Genomic DNA, 23,448 nt, shown 5'->3' on the forward strand with positions numbered 1-23,448 from the left:
ACTTCTGTCGTCGTAATGGGGAGACCGCGTTTACGGGGGTATGAGCCATTGCTTAAGGGAGTATGAGCCACTCATGGTCTTACGTAACAGAAAGATTTAATATTGAAGAAATTTAATTTCGAAGAATCACAAGCGGAAAATCCCAGGCGAAGGCTGCTAACCACGCCGCTGAGCAGACTCGAGACATCGAACGCAAGCGACAACTGCGGACTGCGGGCATACAGTCAGTGACGTCGTTCTCTCCGTCGCAGCTGATTGTGTGTGTAACCTCATAACTGAGAAATACTTTAATGAACCCTCGGGATTAACCCAGCGATAAACACAGGGGCCACACGTTTCAGCTTTGCTGATTAAGCATCATCACGGAATAAAAAATCCGACCTTTATTTTTTACTTATTTATTTATTTATATTTTTTTTTTTTTTTGTTTGTGTGTACAAAGACCGACCTCATCTTTCTTTTTGTAGCGCTTCTTTGGCATGGTGAGAAGCTTCGGTGGGGCTGAAGATCATCCTACAATCACGCACTTTGGCCAGATATTCAGGCTCGTGAGCCTAAACTGCGTGAAACGTTAAGACGACAGGAAGAAACACACGACATTTAGAAACGCAACTTCTGTGCTTCGCTGTATGTATTTCTTCCTTTCGTGCAGTTTACCCTTCTTTCAGTATTAACGAACTGGCGTGATAAATATTATTGCTGTAGGTGGATACCGCTTTCTCGTGGTATCACTAATGCGGACAAGGGAGAACGCCAGCGAGCGTGAAACACGCGCAAACTACCAGTCCGCACGAGCTCAAGGCTGTGACGAGGCGTCTGCAGTGGAGCCCGATGGAACAGCGTTGCCATCTGGCGGCTGTCACAGAAGTGGCGACAGCGGCTGTAAGCGCGCGGGCGGGGAGTTTTACAACTGAAGCTAGTCTAGTAACGTTGGTCTAGGTGGTGCAGCTGAGGCACGTGCCAGAAATCGAGACACGCGCCAACTTACCCCACCACTCCGCCCCCTTGTGGGTGCTTGATCACGTTACCCGCGCGCAAGCTCCCCTCCTCCTCTTTCCCTTTGCTCGCGCGGGAAGGCGGCACTCATGAAGCCACCATTTATTTTGTCACCCTCGCATACTTCCACGCGCACCTAAAGCACACTTCAGTGTCCTTCTTGTTGCGCGGCGCGCGATTTGAGGTGCATTTACAAGCAGCCGCTTGTAATTCCATAATTTTACCATCTGCGTCCGCTGAATTTTCCATTTATTGTCTCGGCATTCCTTTGCGGTGGCAGTGAAATTTTATTATATTGAAATCGCGTACCAATGCGTTTCATTTATTATATACATGTTCTATGGAATGTGTTCTCAAAGTGGGTTCCACAGGCCCATACTCAGGGTCCCGCGAGCCGCCGCTAAATTTTCCCTGCTTCCCCACTCGCCAAGTGGCTAAGACAGTGAACCACACGCATTTCTGCCGTTTGCACACAGCTTCCGGTTGCAGACAGACTAGTGTGCCCGCTGACGTATACGTCGGAGGATTAAAATTAAATGCACGGCGCGGCACAACCCAGCAAGCTCTAGTGCGGTAGCTCGATGAACTCGGAGCACCTCAAATGCATAGTGAAATAGCAAAAACAGCACTAGTGTCCAGCCGAAACAAAGAGACATAGTCCGTATTGCCATAGTCATCGGCAGAAATCGTACGTAATACTTGACTGATAGCAATGCCCGAATGCTTCATGCCTAATTGTGCCCTACTTGTGCCTTTATTCGTACCTTTATCGTGCCTAATTGTGCCTTTATTCTTGCGTTGATAGCCGCGCATAAATCCGCGTTGGCGGCTGGTTGTGTGCCTTCATAACTGCGTAGTCGCCATCCATGATCGCGGTGATAACCACCACGGTTTCGTCCACAGCGGTTGCAGCGAACAGTAGTTTTGTTTTGACTCGGGGCATGCATCAGCTGCCTGCCTTCAAAACTGTGTAGTCACCATCCATGACTGCGTTGATAGCGACTTCAGTTTCGTCTGCATTTGTGGCAATAAACGGTAGTTTCATTTTGACATGGCGCGTGCGTCAGCTGCCTGCCTTCAGAACCGCAAAGTCGCCCACCGTGACCGTGTTGATAGCGGCCGCGGTTTCATCCACAGCAGTTGCAGCAAACAGTAGTTTCGCTTCGACTCGGTGCAAAGCTCTCGAAGAGGAAGAGCACCTGCTACGTCGTGATGGACGGACGATTTGTTGGCGACCAGCCCACTGGTGACAAAATAATCGAGATGTGCTCGCGGTATTGAAAAGTGTCTCGGATGATGACGCACACCACGGCCACGCTGCGAAGGAAGTCGCGAGGCCTTCGCCTCTGCGAGTGCTAATCAGTCACGAGACGAGAATTGTAGCTTCCGCACTGCTCTTGTGCAAAATAGAAACAGGATTTGCTGATTCATTCAGTAAGTCAAAATGTGTTGTAAGCGTTGTTTATTGTTTTCTTGGTTACCCTCGATAATTCGGCATTCGGTTAATTCGGACATATTTTTCGGTCCCGTAAAATCCGAAATTATGTTTCACTGTGTTCAAAGTTCTAAGACCTCTCGTGATGAAATGCAATAAGTTGTCCCGTGTGATAAGCACGGAAAACTCATTCTTTTTCGGCATGCCTTGGTTGTGATGCTGTCTTGTCTTGGCTCATAAGGATTGCACCCAGTTTCGACCACATGGTTTCTACGTTGCCATCAAAGTAGCCTGCCCAACACCACCATTGGCCTCAAACGGGTTGCATGCTATACCCAGCCTCTCTATTAGGCGGGAGGGGTTGGCACTTCATTGAGCTTGGCAGGGTTCCTTGGGACCAACATGCTTGAGCACCCCTGTTCTAAAAACAAGAGGTTATGAAAAGTTGAATACCTTGTTATACGGGAAATTTTGTTATATTAAAGTTCGATGGTATTTAGAAGTAATGGAATTTTATATGAAAAAAAGAAAGTCAGTGTAACAAAGGGGAAGTGCTGATTTTCACAACTTCAATAAATCGAGGTTTAACTCTATTTAGCGAAATGTTGTACATATGAAATTCTGTTAATTGAATTTCACATTTGAATTTTGTTAATATATTTGCACACCCCTAAATTGATCCTTTTAAGCAATGGAGCTTTTTCTTGTGTCTTTCAGTCAGCCAAGTTGTTCCTGGAGAAGTATTTATCTAACATGGGTGACTTCACTGACAAGGTGAGCTGTGTATCATCATTCGCTGAATAAACATACATTCTGCTGTTTTCTTATTCTTACATATTTTGCCTGTACCTCTAGCAGTTCTCAAGTCTTCAAATTGGCAATGTTGTTTGTATGTGCATGTCACTTGCTCTGGAAGGTAGCACACTTGCTGTACGCCAAATGGAGGTAATCATGTTTTGGCAGCTGCGTTTAGTGTAAATGTTTTTTTTTTTTTTTTTCTTGTAGGCAACTATGGACATGCTCTCTGCATCAAACCAAGGATCTTACATGTCTCCTGAGCCAACCATGCTCTCTAATAACCGAGGAGTGTCTGAAATGTGCACTGAAGCAGCATCATGGCAGGGGCTGTGAGTGCACATCGTTGGCTACTTGCTTCTTTTTGTGATACATTGCGCTAGGTTATGTGAGGGTACAGTCGAAAGAGTATATGGTTCAGTATAACACAATTGAAATTCACTTGTAGCTTTACGAAGTTCTCATCATAGCAACATAGTCCCTGTGATCGTTCTTAATGCCAGTTGCTACACTTCAAAAAGTTCTTAATTGCTATGGCTTGTAGAATCCCACAAGAATGATAGAAATCGGCACACTCATACAGCAGCTAGCGTATCAAATTAAAAGTATAGTACAAGCAAGCACAAAGTAAGACATTCCATACCACATTATCTGTACCATAACCTTCAAACCAATCAGGCCTTTACGATGCATAGCATGCGTGGTTTTGTTTCAAGGTGACCTCTTGCCACATATTTGTCTGCAATTCGTGATGGCATTGTTTGGGCATCGACATTAAGGACTCTTCGTTTTTTTTTTTCCTTTTTTGTTTATTTGAAAATCCTATGCTGCATTACTTAAAAGTGTGCCATGCTCTACTGGAGACTGTAATCTTTCCCCAAAGTTCTGTCTTATTTTGTTTTAACTCACTATCCTGGAAGAATCGAAATTCCCCTCCTGTGGAATTCTAGGTAGTGACACACTGCTGCATCTCATCCTTTGTCATCTCTTGTAAGGTTTGGTTCTTTAGAAAATCAAACTAAGTTTAAATATACGAATATGCCAGGTGAAAGTTACAGGGTGAGTGCGAAAGAATGTGTCATTTTTGTCAGTTTCCATCAGGGTTAAACATGTAGACCGAAGGTGAATATAGTCACACCTGACGATACCTTTTTGTCTAGGATCCTTATTGTGCAATGCATAACGGAGCTTCTTCAATATGTAGATGTAACAAGTACCATTTATGGTTGCTCCAGGTTCCATAAATGAGCCAAAATTGAGCCCTGTGCATCCAACAAGACCTTGTCCATCACCCCTGCAGGTGGTGGCCACTACTAGGCTTGTGGTGCAGAGTGTCTGGCCAACTTTGAAATTATTCACTGATCTAGTGCTTTTGATGCCCACTCATGCATCTATGTACCATGAGCTCTGCAACGAGATTCTGTGGCTGGAATTTTATTTATTGGTCACATGCTGACAAAATGAAACATGGGGGAGGGCTATCAGTTTCGAGTTCTTGTAGAGAACTACTGAAATCTTATTGTACCAATAGCAATCAATGATAGCTCAAAAGATGGCACCACATGTAGCACGCATTCAGTCTTCTACAGCCGAAGATGAGTATACTGCTAAAGTAATTTTCTCATTACCTTTATTATGGCTCATATATGAAGTAGTTGTGGACTTCTTTTTTTTTTTTTTTTTTGCTGTGCTCCCTGTGTACTTTAAACTGAATTTTGTTGTTTAGTGTGACACTACTTATAATATGTTAAACTACAATAAAAAAGCAGTTTCCATGTAATGTCAAGATTGCTCGTGTTAATTACATTTGGGAATGACTGCAGGAGTAAATAGTTTAAAAAAGAGGAATTTAAGAAATAAAGTAACTCCCTACACTTTGAGGCGAAGTGGTAGACAGCAGGTGTCATTTGTAGTCTTGATAAGTATTTTATAATGTGCGCCAATATCATTAAGTAGAGGCGCTGCTCTGACGACTTCATTACAAGCCTTTGATGCCTGGCCAACCCTTGTGACCACCTTTGCATCATACCCTTTTACAAGAAATGTTCTTGCAGATCTTTTTTCTTTCTTTTTGTACTCTTTGTGTAAATGTTGGTAGACATGGCTTATGATTTTGATCAGGTGTACAAAGTCACTAGCATTAACTGTTATCAAATGATTTGAACAGAGATGGTTGTATCTTGAAGTTCAACATTGTCTGACAACACAGAGCTATGCTTCGAACCATGTGGCTTTCAGCAGACATTATTTAAGACCAAAATTCTCAAAAGCTATTCATATTCTGTATACAACTGTAGAACTTTTTCGAGTTGGGCATTGTGAGTGTTTTGTTGCTGAAATGTTATTCATTAATAGTGTGATCACATTTCTTGCCTTGCAGTTGTGTATTAGAAAGGGAGTAGTAGTAGGCATGCGATCACTAGTCAGGCTTTAAAGCCCCATATGCTTGTTTTTCTTCAGCAACTTCTTATTTTTTGCATAGTGCATGTGACAGCTGCTACTTCAATGGTGATTAACTGCGAGGTTTGCATTGAGAAAGGAAATTACTATGTATTTTGCATGTGTGTTGCAGCTATTTTCAGCTGTTGTGCTGTTCATCGACTGTGCACTTACGTACTTAGCTTGCTAACTGGAGGTTTCATATGCATGGAAGAGGAGGCACTAAGATGCAAGCTACGCATTTAAAGTGTACTGGATGTGTTGACAGCAAATATGCGTCTCTTGGGTATTAATTTGTAGGTTGAAATTTATTGGCAAGTAGTTAATTGTGTGATTGCTGCTATTCTGCTAAATGTCATATAAACAAAATTTATTAGATGCCCCTTTTTTTTTAATCTGCCAGCATTGATGCAGATTGTCTTCATATCACAGCCTGCAATGCACCTGCAGTATGGCAACAGTTCAAGAAAAAAACATATATGCATATTTTTAATGTTGTGGAGTTTCTGCTTGTTGTTTACAGAAACTAGTCACCGTTTATACCTTCCTTGAAAACATTATTGTAATTTGAAGAAGAGTGTGCCCACAGGAAGTAGTTGAGCCCACTTAAATCTATATTGTATTCAAAACAACTCTTATTGAGCAAGATAAATATCCTTAAAAGTATAAACCCTTGTTTGACTGCGCATAAAACATAGAATTGTACAGTAGATTCATCTTGCTTAAGCTGGATAGACACATTTGAAGTTAACTTGGAGGCTACTATAAGGAAAAGTGCTTTTGTGACCACATCTACATGTCCCCATTTCTTCATTTGGAGCTATTTCATTATATATTGTAAAACTGCTTCCAGTTAACCATCTCTGATCCAAGGATGCTCCAGCTCGTGGAGTGAGCAGTAGAAAGGGTATTGTATTGTGGGCAACAGATGTATAAACTAAATACACGAAATACTTCGCAAATAACAAGTGCAGGTTGATGTGTTTCGCTTGTATAGTTGTAAGAAAGGGGGGGGGGGGGGGGCTGTGGCAGGTTTATCTTATTCTCCTTTCAAATTATAACCCGTGAGTCTAGCCAGAATGCTTCATATAGGACTCTTAACATTGTAGTGATCACCTTTAGGAATTTTGTGTTTTGCAGGGTTTGCATCTTAATATTAAATTCAGAATAGCTCACATGCCATTATATTATACTGTAACAAAAGAAAGAAGTGGTACCAGTTTTAATAGTCACTGACATTCAGTAACATGTTTGTGTGTGCTTTTCTTGCTGTTGTGTGTTCAACTTGTCAATTTCTTTACGTTACTATTCCTCCTGTTCGCTTGTACTTAATTATGGACTGTCCTACATGAAAGAATTTTGAGTAGGTTAGCCATTTATGCTTGAAAAGTTCATTGTGCAGTGAAACTAGCACACACATGGACCTGGGACCTTGTCAAGGTTAACTCAAATTTGTTCTGGTAGAGCATATTTCGCATATTATATTTTTGTTCATGTCCTTAGTGGACCTTTTTGTGTTTTCTATTGGAAGCTTCTTTTTGGAATAAGTTGTGTTGGTCAGTTGTTGCTAGTGAATGTATTGAAATGTTTATGCTGTTTGTAATGATCTGTCTATTTTATGCATGTTGACCAAGACAGCCAGTTGTTTCCTCAATAAAATTCAGTTTTAATTGTTTTGGTTTTTTGTTTTCCTAAAGTGATGGTGCTTGAATCTTTTCTAATTTTGTTGCCATTTTTATATGTTGTGGAGCTTAAGTATAAAATATTGATAGTAAAGAAATTATAGTATGCCTTAGTTTGGACAATTTGTTTCTAGAATTCTTTGTCATTCTTGTATTTTAGTTTTGGGCTCCCTTATTGCAATATACTTGCATTGTGAAATGCAACTTAATTTATTTCCCATTTAAAGAAATTGAGCATTAGTACATCAGCTTGAACTAAGTAATTAGTTATGAAAGCTATGCATACTATTTTATGCAGAGCATCCAAATACTGTTGAGCCAGCTTATGTAGAACTCCAAAGGGATTACTAATATAGATGCATCAGTTAATTTAACATACCTTATAATTTGATCCTGTTTAGAAGTCTCAGAAGGAACCCATGCATGTTGAACACTTTAGTTGAAACATTTGGATTGTTCTTTTAAATTTTGCTTGTCCCATAAGGGTTAAACTACAAAAGTGTAATGCATAAGAGTGTGCAAGTGTAACTGCTAACTGAAATCATTGCACATAATTTTTTTAACATCATTGATATCTTTTAATTGCCTATAGACTGCATACTTCAACGCAATATTTTTCTTTTTGAAAACCATCTTGAGAGACTTCAAAAAGTTTTTTTAATTGAGACACGGTATTTTTCCATCAATGCTTCACCATTGAGGGTCACAACTACAGGTTTTAACTAGACGGTGATCTTTCCTGGTGTAACTACAAGCAAACACTAGCCCTGGCCGAGTCTGCACCAGCTCATTCTCCAATTTTCACCACTGCTCAGGCAAAGGTCATGCTTCTTACATATGAGAGCCTGGCAGATGAAAAGCTGTTGTCTTATTGTGCTCAAAGCAAAACCCAAAATGCGTCCAAGTCTCAACTGCAAGATTTGGTTGTTGTGCCCAAAGACAAGATTTGATTCATTCACTGTTGTAGAGATATGGCAATAAACATTTTGAGGAAGTTCTATAAGAAGCTTGCAGGGATTCTGAGGACATCATTTATGCAGAAGTACAATTTTGAAATTTTACACTTCTGAGAGACCAGTCTACATTCTGGGCAAATTTCATGCAAATCGGTCATCTTCATTAGTAATACGACTGCGTATAAACTTTAAACTTTGTTTTTCTTTTTTTATAATCTGGCTGTTTTTTGCTGCTTGTGCACCAAAGTTCTTGTACTTAGTGTGGCCCAATCTTGGTCAAATTTTGCATGCACATGCACAAGGATGCTAGATTTTAGGCCTTATTGTAATATGCAGCAATCTTGGTTATGTGGAATATAGGAAAACAGTCATCACTGTTCTCTAACTATAGTCAACATTAAGAATTTTATTCTTTAAATAATAAAGTGAAAATACAATAATTTTTAAAGAGATGTTGCAATAAATTGTCTCTAGGAGTAATATAGGCTATTTTGTAATGCTCACCTAGGCTTAATATGAAGCCCTAAACTTGTACAAGAGACCATACTTTTCCACTTTCTGGGGGCACAGGAAAATATCTAGATAAAATATTATGAAACTAAATGCTTTTAAAAATATATTTCAACTTTATATTCTGCATAAATTTCATCCAATTAGCTCTGGTAACAAAAATGGATCTGCGAGGCAAATCTCCCCTTCAGACTTATTTCCAGAACCTGAAAACTTTTCAGCAGCACATGCTTGCACAGTGTGTACATGCCTGCCATATAGTCTGCACTATTACATTCTGTCGTGAGAGCAATGGCACATTGCTGTGCAACTACTGGGCACATACATTTTATTGCACAAAACCATTCCTGCACGTGATTTGCTCTGTGCATTCCATATATATACCTGTACAAAGTGGCACATAATGATGTGCACCCCGAGCGTCGCTGCTCTAACAAAAGTGGGTTTTAGTTAGAGATGAAGTACCATAAGCATGAAAGCAACCATTATTGGTCGCAAGTCTGCCCATGAAAAGTGGTCATGACCACAAGGGGCAGCACCAAGTACTTGGAAAAAGCGTAGCACCAAGGTGTGGTATGGTATGTTCTCCTCTCGGGCACTTCTCCATTTGTGTTTAGACTTTAGGGTTGCTGTAGGGCTCTGCTGAATCTGCCTTCTGCTGACTCTTCATGCATTCATGCAGCAGTGTGCACTCCCACATCTTCCTGCTTCCACCCAGCACTGGTTTGGGGTAGCTGACGCACGCCATCATAAGATGTGCATTGGGCATGGTGTAGTACCATGCAGTGTGGAGATTTAGTGCCTGGTTATGCATTTTCTGGCCCCAGATTATTGTACAATGGGGTTGTTCATGAACAGGGAGTTCATAACTGGTGCACAGCTGTACCCTGCACTTAGGGGCCTTTGAATGGGTTAAGGAGCCGTGAAAGGTCAGCTTTGCTCTTTTGCATTCAGGGGTGGCTGAACCCCCAAAATATCTGCTTGCACCCCCTCCTACCACCATGGAGTACTCAGTGATGAAGTGTTCCTCCCTCCCTTCTGGAAACAGAAAAACCCTGCTACTGTCCCGATCTGTATTGGAGGCTATTTTGTGTGCATATATGGCAAATTAGTGTGGTCCATTGTAAGCTACAGTTGAGCTTGCAATGTCTAGCACTTCAAAGGTATGCTGCAGAATTGCTGTAGTGCCTAACCTTTTACTCTGATTTATGAATACTTTCATATCTTTACTGTGATTCTGCCTTATTTGTGTGATAATGCTGACTTGCAATTTCTGTATATTGTCATTTTCCTAGTGGTTTCTGAATTTTTATTGTCTTTCTCTTTTATGCTTTGATGTCTCAAAAATTTACATAGTGAGTGGCTTGGGGGTTTTAATTATGATCTGCTGCTGAGCATAAGGACACTGCTTCCAACTCCTGGTCGCAGTTTTTTTTGTATTCCGCTCCAATAAGAGTAGAATACAAAAATGCTTGCGTAGCATGCTTTGGCTGTCTATTAGAGAAACCCAGTTGATAAAAGTTAACCATCTCTTATAGTTTCTATGTTGCTTCGGGTCATTAAATTTAATCAATCAAACACTCGGACATTGTTTTTGATGGAGAATTTAATGTAACGGTAAGGTTTACTGTCATGTTGCATGTCCTGAGGATTCACTTCAGGATGCTTCGAAAGTTGTAAAATGAAGATAATTGTAATTCAATGCACTTTTGCCTAGTGAATGTTACTGTTCTTGATTTTCTCGACACATGCCAAATAAATATGTTCAAGCGTCTTGAAAATTTTAATGCATTTTTTTATTATTTACTCCCAATTTTAACACGTTTTTGGTTATTTCAAAAAGAGTTTTACTTCATTATTGCTTTATGAAGGTGTGTGTGTGAAAAAAAAGCAGCTGAAGACATGAACTAAGGAAGCGGAACTAAACAGTGCTCCAGTGGTCAGAAGGCTCTGCTTCTCTTTCGTACAATATGTATTATATACTGGGTGTTTCAGCAAACACTTTCGAACATTGTTTTTAATTGCCTGTGGCAGGAAGCACAATTCTAGTCCATGAGGTGGTTTACTTGGAGAGGTGGTCATTTACACAAAAAATTGGAGTGCATAATGGACTGATTAACAAATATTCACTGATTAAGTTTTTAACTAATTACCTAATGGCACATATTGCAATTTACAAATTCCATCCGGGGAGTTCGCAAGGCAGATCCACTAAGAACGAATTCTCAGGATGGCACCAGTTTCGAGATGTTAATTCCCGAACTTTGCGGAGAAATGCATTCGCATTCCAGTTACTTTTGTGCTTCAGTGTAAAAAGACATTTTGTTAAGAAAGTGGACTGACAGTGCATTCTTACCGCAAGTTTGACAGCGCATATGTCGTAAATGGTATCAGCCACACATTTCTCTTCAACTGGATATGCCTTGCAGTCTCGCCCACTAGAATTTGTAAATTGCAATATGTGCCATAAGGTAGTTAAGAAAAATTCACTTATTAAGATTTTAACTAATCAGTTGATTAAGCATTTCAATTTATTTTGCATGTAATGTCTGCTTCCTTGAGTACTCCGGCTCATGGACTAAAATTTTGCTATCTGGCACCAACGAATTCTTTTTCTTGAATTGAAACACCATGCATATTAGGGGCGGGTAAATATTGAAAGTCTTGCATTCAAATTGAATAGTCTGATAGTTGATTAATATTTGTGTTGAGAATTCACTATTCAGAGTTGTCCAATATTCGTTTCATTTGAATACTGTAAAAGACAACAGTTCTTGCAGCCTGTAGAGAGAAAACAGGCAAACAGAGACTACTGAATAATTATGGTGCAGGAGAACCACAGTTGTTGCCCAGACGATCCTTTTCCTAAACAAACACATGGGAGGAGATCACTTACCCCCTATAGTTACCAGCCATTGAGTAAGCATGTCTCACCTTAGGCAGCCTACGAATTCCCTGTCTCTATTTAGTCAGAGCAATTTATTGACCAATCTTACCATGTTAGGATTCTTTCAAAACTATGCACGGTACTGTAGTATTGTCCCCAGCTCCTTCAGCAAGCGCTGCGCTCTGCTACATGTATGTGACACGTGCTGTTCCTTTTACAGCATAGCTGTTACGGGAAGTTCTACAATAGTTTTTATATGCCAGCAGGGTCAATATGAAATGCAAATGCAACACAGTGTGTGTAAGAGCCCTGAATTCACTTTGAAACACAATGATCAATGATTATAAAATAAAAGTTACCTTGCGTATATCTCATTCAGATAGACAAAAAGAATCTATGCACAGGCTTTTTTTTTTAACGAGTAATTCATATTTCTGTTTCTCACTTTGCATTATACCAGCTCCATGTTGGAGGTAAGCTGTAAGTTTATATGACTGCAGCGGTGAAAGCGGGTGCCAAGGTGCAGCAACACCCACTCCAGTAGCTTAGTTGCTATGGTGTCGGGCTGCTTAACTTGAGTTTGTGGGTTCAGTTCTGGCCATGGTGGCCACATTTCGGTGGAAATATAATGTAAAAGCCCTTGTGTAATTTTAGGGGCACTTAATGAACATCAGGTGGTCAAAATTAATCTGGTGTCCGCCACTATAGTGTGCCTCATAATCAGGTCATGCTTATCGCACCTAATACCCCAGAATTTAATTACTTTTTTGTCCTGCAACGTAGCCTGCATGGAGCCGTCACTAAGAGCAGCCAGCTACGGCTGCGCTCAAATACAGTGAACAGACTCCTAGTGCTTCCGAAGGGTGTGAGGACATGATTATGTAGTTTAGTTCTCTCTGATGTATAAGTTGTCAGATTGACATACATCTGGGGTGAAAGATATCTCTTTTTCTTTTTTTCATTACTGTCGTCATCATGTACCAGATATATTTGTGCTTTTCTTTATTTTTTATTTACAAGCTTCTCGGCTTACCTGACATCCACTTAACGTTTGGGAATATTTTATATTCGAAGGGTAGTTTTTCTTGAATATTTGTCGGCTTGATTAGAACGTTTCACTGTTCAAACACCCCTAATATATATATATGCCATTGAGAACTTGGATTTGTTTAAGTTGCACTGTAGTTTACCATTGGTGACACCACAGCATGAAATTGGTATTTTTACTTTTTTGTCTTCACTGTGTTTCTTTAGAGCACCATTGTACTTGCTTAGGGGACGTGTAGAATTGGCTGCCACTTACGTGTGGGTGGTTGTGGGTCGTAACTTAGGTAACAGATGTTGGGAAGTCTATTGGGTTAATTTTTTTAGTTTCTCAACTGGGATTTCTGAGGTGCACTGATTGAGATGAAACACTTCCCCTTCTGCCAGTGCTGTCAGGAGAGACAGTGGCCCACCAAGCAGCCAGACTAGCAGCTCGAGTGACGAGGAGACGTACAAGGAAGATGTTGAACAAGAACTTGTGGTAAGCTCTAGTGCACCTATAGCATGTTTGTAAAGGGGGCTTGATGATGCTATCAAACCTGCTTCTGACGAAGCTACAGGAAGTGTATTTGTCAATTCCAACCCATGGTATTACATGTGCTCAGGATCGGATGTCCAGTGTTGAGTTTGATAAAAGCATTGTACCAGTCATTTCAGCTACTACGTATACTGTCTACCAGCTCATACCAGCCACTATACTGTCTCCTATTGTTAAACGACAGGAAACTAGGGATAAACTGTTCTCTGGCCTATGTTCATAGCAGCAGCAGCCATCTGAAATTGTTTAGTAAACACTGGTAAAATTTTTTAACTAAATTTCACAACTTTCTATATATTGACATAAGTGCTCGTGTTGAACTTGTGCAGATGAAACTGGTCACTGTTTAAGGTGTGTCCATTTTGCAAGAATCCTGGGACTATCACCAGTTTTGAAATATTTGTTGCTAATTTTAGCAGGGAATATCTCGAAACTAATGCTGTTGTCAGAATTCCTGCATGGGTATATTTTGAGCATGTACCAACTTAACTGTACAGTCAACTCCTGTTAATTTGACTCTTGTGGGACTGGAAATGAAAGGTTGAATTGCCAAATGGTGGCCAAATGAACAAATTCAAATAATTTCTTTACTTCAAGTTGTCTGTAATGTGGTCAAAAATGGATGCCGACCGCAAACGTAAATAAGTCGTTTTGGCTTCAGTAAGGGTGCCTTGTTCGCAGTCCATATTGTGAACAAGGCAATCCCGACTAGATGAGTTTTCATCAAATGCTTGACTTCAGTAGTTTTAAGGTCTTTTTCATTTCTTGCTTTGAAGTGCAACTCATTCAGCATGAGGCAAAGGGTGCTGACATGTTTAAATGCTACCTCAGCATGAAGCGACGTGGAACAAGCGGCAACGGATGACTTCATGGGTGGGAAGGGGCATTGTCCATTAAGGGATAAAAATAAATTTAGTTAGAACAGCGTCACTCCTAGGGAAGCAGTAGCATCGTCTGTGGAATTTCTTGTGTTTTCAAGCTTTCAGTAACCACTGCGTGCGTGAGAGGTCACCAGTGGGGGCTGAATCAACCGAAGTGGTTTGCTTTCAAGTTCGAACTAAACGAGTTTTCCATCCATAGGAATGTATGGTCTCTCACAGGGACATTCCAGTGCATTTCAATTAAGTGAAAAGTTGAATTAACCGAGGTCAAATTAACCGGAGTCAACTGTATCATGTGTTAAGGTTACTAAACAAACTGCAGCAAGGTGCACACGCAAGCTAGTTAAATTTGACTGTATAGCAAAAAAAAGAACTCTGTGAAGCTAGACACAAAATGCGTTGGTAATTGTAACAATTTCCTGTGTCAGCTATGGCAGATAATTTGATACTATGTGCCAATAAAAATAATTTTATCATAAATCTGTTGTTATTAGTAATCTGAGACAGTTGTTGCTGAAATGTCTCCCATTTTAAATTGATGAAATGTTCATATAGTTCCATTAATTCAATATGGGGATCATTTTCTGCATTTTGGTTCGTCATTTCTGAATTTTTTCTCTTTTACCTTTTACCAGAGTTGTGACTCAGTGATGTCCAAGGTGCATTTAGGAGTGAGTGGAACAATAAAAAACAAGAAAAGAAAAAAAATTATTTTGCTCTCAAGGCAAAGCAATGACAGTGGTAGTTAGTGCAGTATTATGTGTGTGCAAGGCGCACTTAGGAGTGAGTGGAACAATAAAAACAAGAAAAGAAAAAAATTATTTTGCTCTCAAGGCAAAGCAATGACAGTGGTAGTTAGTGCAGTATTATGTGGCAATGCGTTCAGCATGTGCAGCAATGTGCAAATAATTTTCAGTGTCAGAAGTTGGGTTTTTCATGTAGCTCACCTTGCTAGAATGTTAGTGTTTGCCTGTCCCAAGTGAAATACAGTTGATTAAGGTATTGGCTTTCAAAGCAGTCCACGCAGCGATGTGCTGTCTAAGATCAGGTTCACCAGATACACTCTTTGTGCAGTTGCTCAGGATTTACTATTATACTCAGTTAAGTTTTTGTATGGCCAACATTAATTTAATGAGATTTCCAATGTAATGAGATTTTATTTTTAATTTCTTGATGTTTCATGAGAACCTTGCACTTCTGTGATTTAGTTAACTAATTTTCTTCTACAGATTCAATTTAACAAAGTTTACAGGCATTGGATGCATGCACTTGCAGCATTTGTAACCAACAAAAATAAAGAAGCGTTGCCTGACACAGTTTTGTGTGCGAACATTGCAGGCAAGCGGTGAAAAACGAATGACGGAGTGCAGTGCTGATCCATGTGATGACATTCCCCGGTTCGCCATACTATTGGTATGAAAACCACTGCGTGTGTTCCACGCTCATGGATATATACTTTAGAATACATTAATGACCATTCAGAACATGAATGCACATAATTTCAGTATGATTGTGATGTGCCATTGTACTCAGTGTTATTTCAAATGGTGGGTTACCTTGGGTTTGCAAAAACTACACTACTGTAAAAACAACTATCGTAGCATTGACAGGCCACTGTCAGAAGTGTCTCAAGATATGTGCAACAAGCTTTAAGGGAAGATGCACCTCAGAGATGCGTTTTAATTAATCATATCGCTAACTATATTAATAATGCTTAGGTATACTATATATTATAATACAAATATATATTATATTATATATTAACAATATAGAGTTTATTCTCCTATTTTAGAATATGATATTAGTTTCTGAATATCTTATATGGTTATTTTTATATACCCCTGGAAGTGGGAAAAAGTTGGGTCTTTTGTGTAAGGTCAGGGCTTCATGCCTAGGATAATGTTATAAAATAACCTATATTGCTTTTTATGGACAAATAATTGCATGTAAGCTTAATTTTTTTGTTTTAGTTCTTTTATTTAAATAATTTTTAACCGGGACTGTAGTTATAGAGAAAATTCATAATTGGTTTCCTAAAAATTAACATGACCGAAATTGCTGCAAACTACAGTAAAACCTAAATACTTGCAGTCTGTGCATTCTGTTCCTGAGCATGCAAAATGAGTCCAAGGTTGAGCCACATTAGGTAAGAAAATTTTTGCAGCACAAGTACTAAGAATAGCAGTGTGCAATGCTAGACTAGTTGGTTCAGTGGCTTTCGAGGGTAAAAACAGTGCATACAATGATGACAACAGTAGAGAAGAAACGCAAATTATAAAGCGGTCACTAGTAACATCGAGGGTTTATTACGAATACAGCAATATGAAAAACAACCAACACATGGCTGCAAGAAACATTGTCACGTGATAAAACATATGCAGAGTCCCGTGCGCAGATTTTTTATGTGTCAATGTAACAAATTTATGTTTTAGTTAGAGCTAAAGATAAAGTGTTCACATGTGCATCACCTCTTTTGTTAATCACATACACATGTGTGCTGCATATGTGGTGCAATACCAGCTTATCACCTTGCACTTTTTGAAGTCTGCAGTACAACCGCGAGCGCTGCAGTGAAAAGGCCATGTTGCTGCCTTGTTTTTGGGGACAGCTTACGGCATGCTCGCATAGCCACTGGTTGAGAAAACAACACATCTGTCCAATGCAAGTCTTTTAACAGGAGAGCAGAACTTAATAGACGATGTTGACAATACACTTCACGGTGGGCTTCGTGTGCCTAGTGGTAAACATAGCCTTCTTGGGCCCATCAGTGTTAACGCATCTACATATTGACTCTGCTTGTTGTGGGCTGAGAATACAACTTTAATGCCCACTCTTCGGGCAACTTTCTTGATCTTACGTAAAATGCTCTGAATGTATGGAATGACGTTTGTCTGAGACATTTTTTCAATTTTCTGCTTGTTGCTGTTTTCCTAGCTAAGCCCCTCCAAAGACGTTTTCGCTGACCAGGTTAAGTATCGCCAACCTACCCTCCTCCTCCACGCTCCTTCCTCGCTCACCCCCTCAGCTTCTGGCGTCAAGCGGAACTCGCGTAGTTACAGCTTCCCATTTAGGCGGAAGCGACGTCACTTTTGCATAGAGGTGCGAGCGTACAACAAGCGAAAATTCAGGAAGCGGAACGACCGGAAACGGAAACCCCGAAAGCGGAACCGGTATGAGCGACGACTCAGGGAACAGCGGTACACAACAAAGGTTGGCGCTACTTAGCAAAAGCGGCGTTGACGCATGGATGGAGGGGCTTTATTCCTAGCGAAGTTCATTGAGAAGCTTTTCTGCTAGGCCTTGAAATACATTTTCTGGACAACTTGCATTTCGCAGTCTTTCTACTAGAGCATTTAAGCTTAATCTTCCCTTGCAATGGCAAGACCATTTGAGAGCATTCTTGAGCACAGCAATGGTGATGGCGCGCTTGACAAGTTTTGAGTAGGTGGAGGTGAAAGGGAGCAGGCCCTTTGCTATGCAGGGTACATAATGACGGCAAACATTCTCATTGAGGATTGTCCCTTCAAGTTGTTGTCGAGCAAACATAGTTGGTGATCTTTGGCAAGTTCAGGAGTGTGGGTGAATCTGAAAATAATTTGTTAAAGATTTCTTGAATGGCTGCCATCTGAGGCACTGAATCAGCATCACATTGTTTGAAAACAAAGAAGTTTTCTATTTACCCAAAAGCTTTGTGCATGCCGGAACCCTGCAGTTCAGTGTTTAGGCATCGATTCAGGCTTGCCAAAACTAGGTTGCACAAGCCAATGCAGACCCTTCATTTTGCATGAGAAATTTTTCATTAAAGGTGTCGGTAGTGAACTGCATATAGAACTTCATTAGGTCTAGGAAACTTTCATTACTGGGACCAAAGAAGTTCTGGAAATGCAAGCTTCTTTGGTGTCAATGGCTTTCCTAACAATAATGCAGAGCTGAGTGTGTGGCAAGGGCTAGTATGTCATTTATGTCGATTGAAAACAGCTAGGCCTTTTTCTTCATTGTAATCTTTGAAGAACTCCGACACTGCATGCAACTTGTGAAGCAGGAAGGGATCATCAGTTGTTAGCATGCACAGCGCTGTTTTGAGAAACAAATGGAGGTATATCTGTCAGGCACCACATTCAGAAAGGATAGCTCTCAGAGGGCAGCCTTCTCTGAGTTTTAGCGCTAAAGAACACTTCGGGGCAGAAACCAGTACCTTTCTTTATGGACTTCTTCAAGTCGCTCAAGTTCAGCTTTTCGCACATACATAAGAGTTTCACATGTCCTCCCGAGCAAAAATTCTGTGAGACGGCATGGAAGTCAGGCTAGTCAGTACGAATTCATTGTGGCTAAACAGCACAAGAAAACACCTACACGAGGAAGAAGGCGGCTTGTCTTGTCCCTTCTTTCCCGTGTACGTGTTTACTTGCGCCATTTAGCCCACCTTTACTTATCATTGAATCACTTTCCAAATAAAGTCAATTATATGGGAAATGCTTCTGTTGTACAACAGTGTGACCATTTGCTGTCATTTGTGGAGTACTGGACTTGAAAGTCAGTTACTGCATGCATATTCTGGCCAAGAAAAAAAAGTCTATATATTCTTGATCCTGTCATAGCTATAAATATTTGCTTGTATTTTCTGAAAGTATGCGATTAGTAAAAAAATGACTGCGCATTTTTGGATTGAGATATGCACTTTGAATTTTTTGTCCAGGATAAGGAAGCCAGCCTGTCTCCGAAGCACATTTCTCGGTCTGGCAGCATATTGAAGAACTTGCCTGCTCAAATCGGTATGTCTCAGTGGAGCAGGAACTTCGGGGAACAGGTGCTCGCAAGTTTTACTGAAAATAGCAGTTATGAGCTGAAAGTCTGTTTGTTCTACGTTCTGCATCAAGCTACTGAGCACAGGCTCCGTAGTGGATCCAGATCAGCTACGATTGTTAATGCACATGTGCCATTGTGCTGACCATTGACCTGTACTGTATTGCATGACAGAACACTGTGCACAAAAGACAGTAACACAAAGTACAATTATTAATCCAAGTTGAAGTTTACTGCATGCAGCACTTTTGAAAACTAGGAAATGAACTGAAATTTTCTATTCACTTGTTCATTTGTAACTATTGCCACCTGAGCCCCCACACCAAGGCTCGTAATACAAAAGTTGTGCTGTGCAGAATGATTTGCAGTGTCTGGAAGAGGAAAACTGCCCTGGCACTGTCATTCAGGACAGCAAGGAGCAGTCCAGGAGCAGAGAGTGCTTTCATAACTGACAGAATGGGGTGCACTCGCAGGAACTAAAAAAAAAAAGTAGCAGTTATGAGTTAGGAAATAGGCTGAATGTGCCCATCTGGAGGACCTTAAAAATTGCAGGGAGTTTCTGCAGCTTCGGAAGTTGAGTGGTTTTCGTTAAGTTAAATTCTACTGTCTTACGTACTTAAACCACAATCTGACTGAGGCATGCTGTGGTCTGGCACTCCAGATTCCTGATTAATTTTGACCACTGGGGGTTCTTTAATGTGCATCTTAAAGTACGAAACATTTTTGCATTTTGCCTCCGTCTAAATGCGACCACTACGGTTGGGATTGCACCCGCGACCTCTAGTTCAGCAGTACAACGCCGTAGCCACTAAGCTATCTCAGCGGGTCTGAGGGATTTTCAAATGCAGACGGGTGGCTCAGCTTGTATAACCTGCGTTCTTACCAGGAGTTTGACTGCTATTTGCAGTAATTGAAGTAATGAAATCGAAGCCACTAAACTTGTTTTGTTTTTCTAAGCCCTTAAAGAAATGCATGACATGAACCAAGATGATATATAGTATTGTAAGAGGTTTAGTGGCACACCCTCTTGTAGGATGGAGGGAAAATGGTTTGGCTAGTGAGCCCTGCCGGATGTGCAGTTACTCAATTTGGGAAGGCTGTTCACCATGGGCAAATGCATTTATAGTTCTTATATTTACAATTTCATTGGCAGCTAATTTTAGCTGTGGCCCCTTTTTGGTATGTCAGAAGAAATGGTGAAACAATATTTTAGGTCCGAAGTTAGAAGCTGTGTCAAACTGCATGAAGTTGCGGGGGCTTGCTGCTGCTTCCACGAGAGGCATCCTATGTTTGCATTCATGCTGCATTATTGCATTTGAACATTTTGTTCTTACAAAAATTTATATTGCTTAAAAAGCTTCATTTTAAGCTTTTATTTTTCCACCACATGAATTGACATTTGTGGAAATTTACTGCAGCAATTTCATAAAGAGCAAAGTTATGAACATACTATTTGGTGCAAATAAAATGGTCATACAGCCTTGTTGTACATACCTGATTGTTAGGGGTTATGATGTGCGTCAACTCCTGGAAGTGCAATTTAGTGTCCAAAAGAGAAAGAGTGATCAAAATATTGTACTAAATGCATTAAGCAACTGTGAAATGCACACAAGATAAATAATCTTGATTTATTACACTGCACTCCTGAATAAAAGCAATGTGTGACAACTGTCATGTCATATGTGTGTCATACACTGTTACTTGCTTGTCATTTAGTTTACAACCCCTCCTGCTTGGGACAAAACATTGGCCTGCAGTATGTGTAAATAAAAAAAAATATTAATATAAGTTCGCGATACTCAGTTTAATTGGTTCAGTGTCTATCAACAATGAGAAATACCATTTGAAAGCCCATCAACAGTCTATATAAGTTTTTGTAGCTTTATGCTTAACCTATCGGCTAACGCGACCTTTATGATGACACAATTATTCCATCACATTAAAGAGACTGACAACCACACGGAATGTGTCTTGAGATTATTGTGCTGATGGAAACACATTATGATATGAACAAACATACATTTATCCCTGAAATAAGGAATTATGTTTTTAAATCTGCACTGAAACTCGAGCAAAAATGACGCAGGGCGACTTTTTGGTGAAACTTGTAAGTAAACACTTGAGAACCGCATCCAATTCTAAACAAATATACAGGCTTCTGTTCATTTGAAGTACTATGTCTATAAATTCACAAAAATATTTATTTCCTAAGTGTAAATTATGTGTATTTATTTTTATATTTGTAATCTGCAAATAGTTTTATTGAAAAGTGGTGCTGCTTGTATACAAAGAAATGGAGCCATTTATTGGTGGAGCGTTGCTGACTCGCAAGCTTCACACTACTACAAAACCAGGCCCCTGTACTGCACCGACTGTACCGCAATGGCACAATGGGCATCTGCAGGTCTGCAGGCCAGCTGACAGTTTCTGGGATCACTGCCACTCGCTTCAGTCCAGCACAATGCTGGACGCAGCACGACTCGATCAACTTGGTGCTGACGGTGCCACTCGTTTTGAAGCCACAATGGATGGCGTGTCAACCACTGCCAATCATAAAATGCTTACTTCTGACAATGCTTAAGCTTCTTGCCTTAACTCATCTCCCCAATTGTCTTTACAGCACGCAGTATTACATTAGCTAGCGACACATTGAACCTTTGCCTTTGGCTCGGGTTAGTCCAAAAAGCAGTCCATGGGCGTGAGAAAATCATTCTAAATAACCGTTGTGCGGTGTTTAGACATAGAATGTGCGGGTGGTGGTGGTGAAAAACTTTTATTGATGAGAAGGCCAAAAGTAAAAACAAATAAAAAAATTAAAAAGCAGCATTGTGGGCGGCCTTCAGGCTGCCGGTTGTGGCGTCCAGGCCATGCCTAGTCGCGATGTCCTCCGCCCAGTTCACCAACCGGAGTTGGATATCCGGCTCGGTGCTGGACAAAGCAGCCTCCCACTGCTGCGGATTGCTTAGGCGCCAAGAAGCAGGGGGCAAGTGTGCCGGACAGGAGAATAGGACGTGAGTGTAATCGGCGCGGGAGCCGTCACATAAGCGTCAAGCCGGCGAGTGCGTCCCGGGGTGGAAGAGGGCAAGACGTGCGGGAGTAAGATAGTAGAACGTGCGGGAGTTTTTTTCTATTCAAATACTAGATAGAACTTTACTGGAACCAACAGACCAGTTCAAATTAAGTGATCTTGAATTATTGGGACATCACTGTAAAATATAGGCTGATATCCGTGGCCCATGGGCAGCAATGCTGTGTTTGCAGTGCACCATTAGAATGTTGATTTCGAGTTGAACTTGCCTCGTATTGTAGCTCCCCTACATACGCGATGCTTGGCAGTAGTCACATTTTGTGATAGATACAATTTTGATGACACTTTATTTTAGCAGTTAGCATTTTGCATGCAAGACAAGTTGATGGTGCTGTTTCTTTCGCTGGCGGTGGTGATACGCTTTTGCCCGCAGGCTGTCTTTGTACCGATGGCGCTTGAAAAACAAAAGCAGACACTCACAAAATGCATTCGCTTGAAATCGCTTAACTTTCTCTTCTTCATAATTTCGCAAAAGAAATGACGATAGGTGGATTTCCGTGGTGTTATAGGCAACGAACTGTATCGCAGTGTACCGTGGCAGCCAGAGGCTAGTTCCAAGTTGAACTTGTGTTGGTAGCTCATGTTCATGCTAAAGGGTTGAGTGGTTCTCGCTTGTCAGAAAAAATCCACTTTGCACCTCATTTAATTCCAACTTACCTTATTTGCACAATCTAACATGCATCCTTTTTTAAAAAAGGTGTGTTCAAATTTGCAAGCGTATTACAATCGTAACTAATTGTACTCGAAATCAAAAACGAAACCGATACTTACTAAAAAAAAAAAAAAAGGCTCAATGCAAGCTAACTAGCCACACTACCATCGGACGGGTCGTCTGAAGAAGGTGACGCTCGGAGACATCGCAAGATGGGTTCATAATGCGTGGAATTCGCTCCTGCAGGCGATGGCTGCACGAGCCTTTAAGAAGTGTGGCATCTTTAATGCATTAAATCGGACTGAAGATGACCTTCTGTGGTCGGTAAACAGCGAAGAGGAGGTGTCATCGAACTCCGATAGTGACTAGCCACTAAGGTTCAGCTGCGTGTGTGTCTGTGTGCCTTTGCATATTCCATAACATAGTTTCGAACCGGTATATGTCAACTCAGGTTTTGATGTGCACATTAGAAACGGCACCAATTTATTTTTGGGAATATTTTGGTGGTAACATAACTGCGCATTACTATCGGTGGCGCAGTAGAATCGTGCCAATACGGTAATTTATTAGCTATAAGCGATGTTTGTCTCGTCGCCAGCAGTGATGCACACCCAACCGGTACACGGCCAACCCGCCTATGAGCAGTTGGCCATGCCTCAATCTGCGCTGATATCGCACAGCTTCACGGTCGTCCATTGGTCGGACCCATTTTCTTACCACAGGGAATTTTGCGAAGCAGAAA

General features: G+C 40.7%; 1 protein-coding gene across 8 annotated transcripts in view; it reads left to right on the plus strand.

Moving 5' to 3' along the window:
• The window catches only part of LOC126546314 (eukaryotic translation initiation factor 4E-binding protein Mextli-like), a 100,620-nt gene that overhangs the window by 54,815 nt on the left and 22,357 nt on the right, over window positions 1-23,448 (plus strand). For all 8 annotated transcript variants that reach the window (XR_011892488.1, XM_055061685.2, XM_072286185.1 and 5 more), the window contains 5 exons: window positions 3,149-3,205; window positions 3,437-3,558; window positions 13,132-13,225; window positions 15,502-15,576; window positions 18,860-18,935. Coding sequence is in view for 7 of the 8 variants with exons in the window: in XM_055061685.2 (XP_054917660.1) it covers window positions 3,149-3,205; window positions 3,437-3,558; window positions 13,132-13,225; window positions 15,502-15,576; window positions 18,860-18,935 (424 nt within the window). In the remaining variant the exon portion in view is untranslated. The remainder of the gene's footprint in view (window positions 1-3,148; window positions 3,206-3,436; window positions 3,559-13,131; window positions 13,226-15,501; window positions 15,577-18,859; window positions 18,936-23,448) is intronic.

The sequence above is a fragment of the Dermacentor andersoni genome, chromosome 1 (assembly GCF_023375885.2).
Source record: "Dermacentor andersoni chromosome 1, qqDerAnde1_hic_scaffold, whole genome shotgun sequence".
NCBI lineage: Eukaryota > Metazoa > Arthropoda > Arachnida > Ixodida > Ixodidae > Dermacentor > Dermacentor andersoni.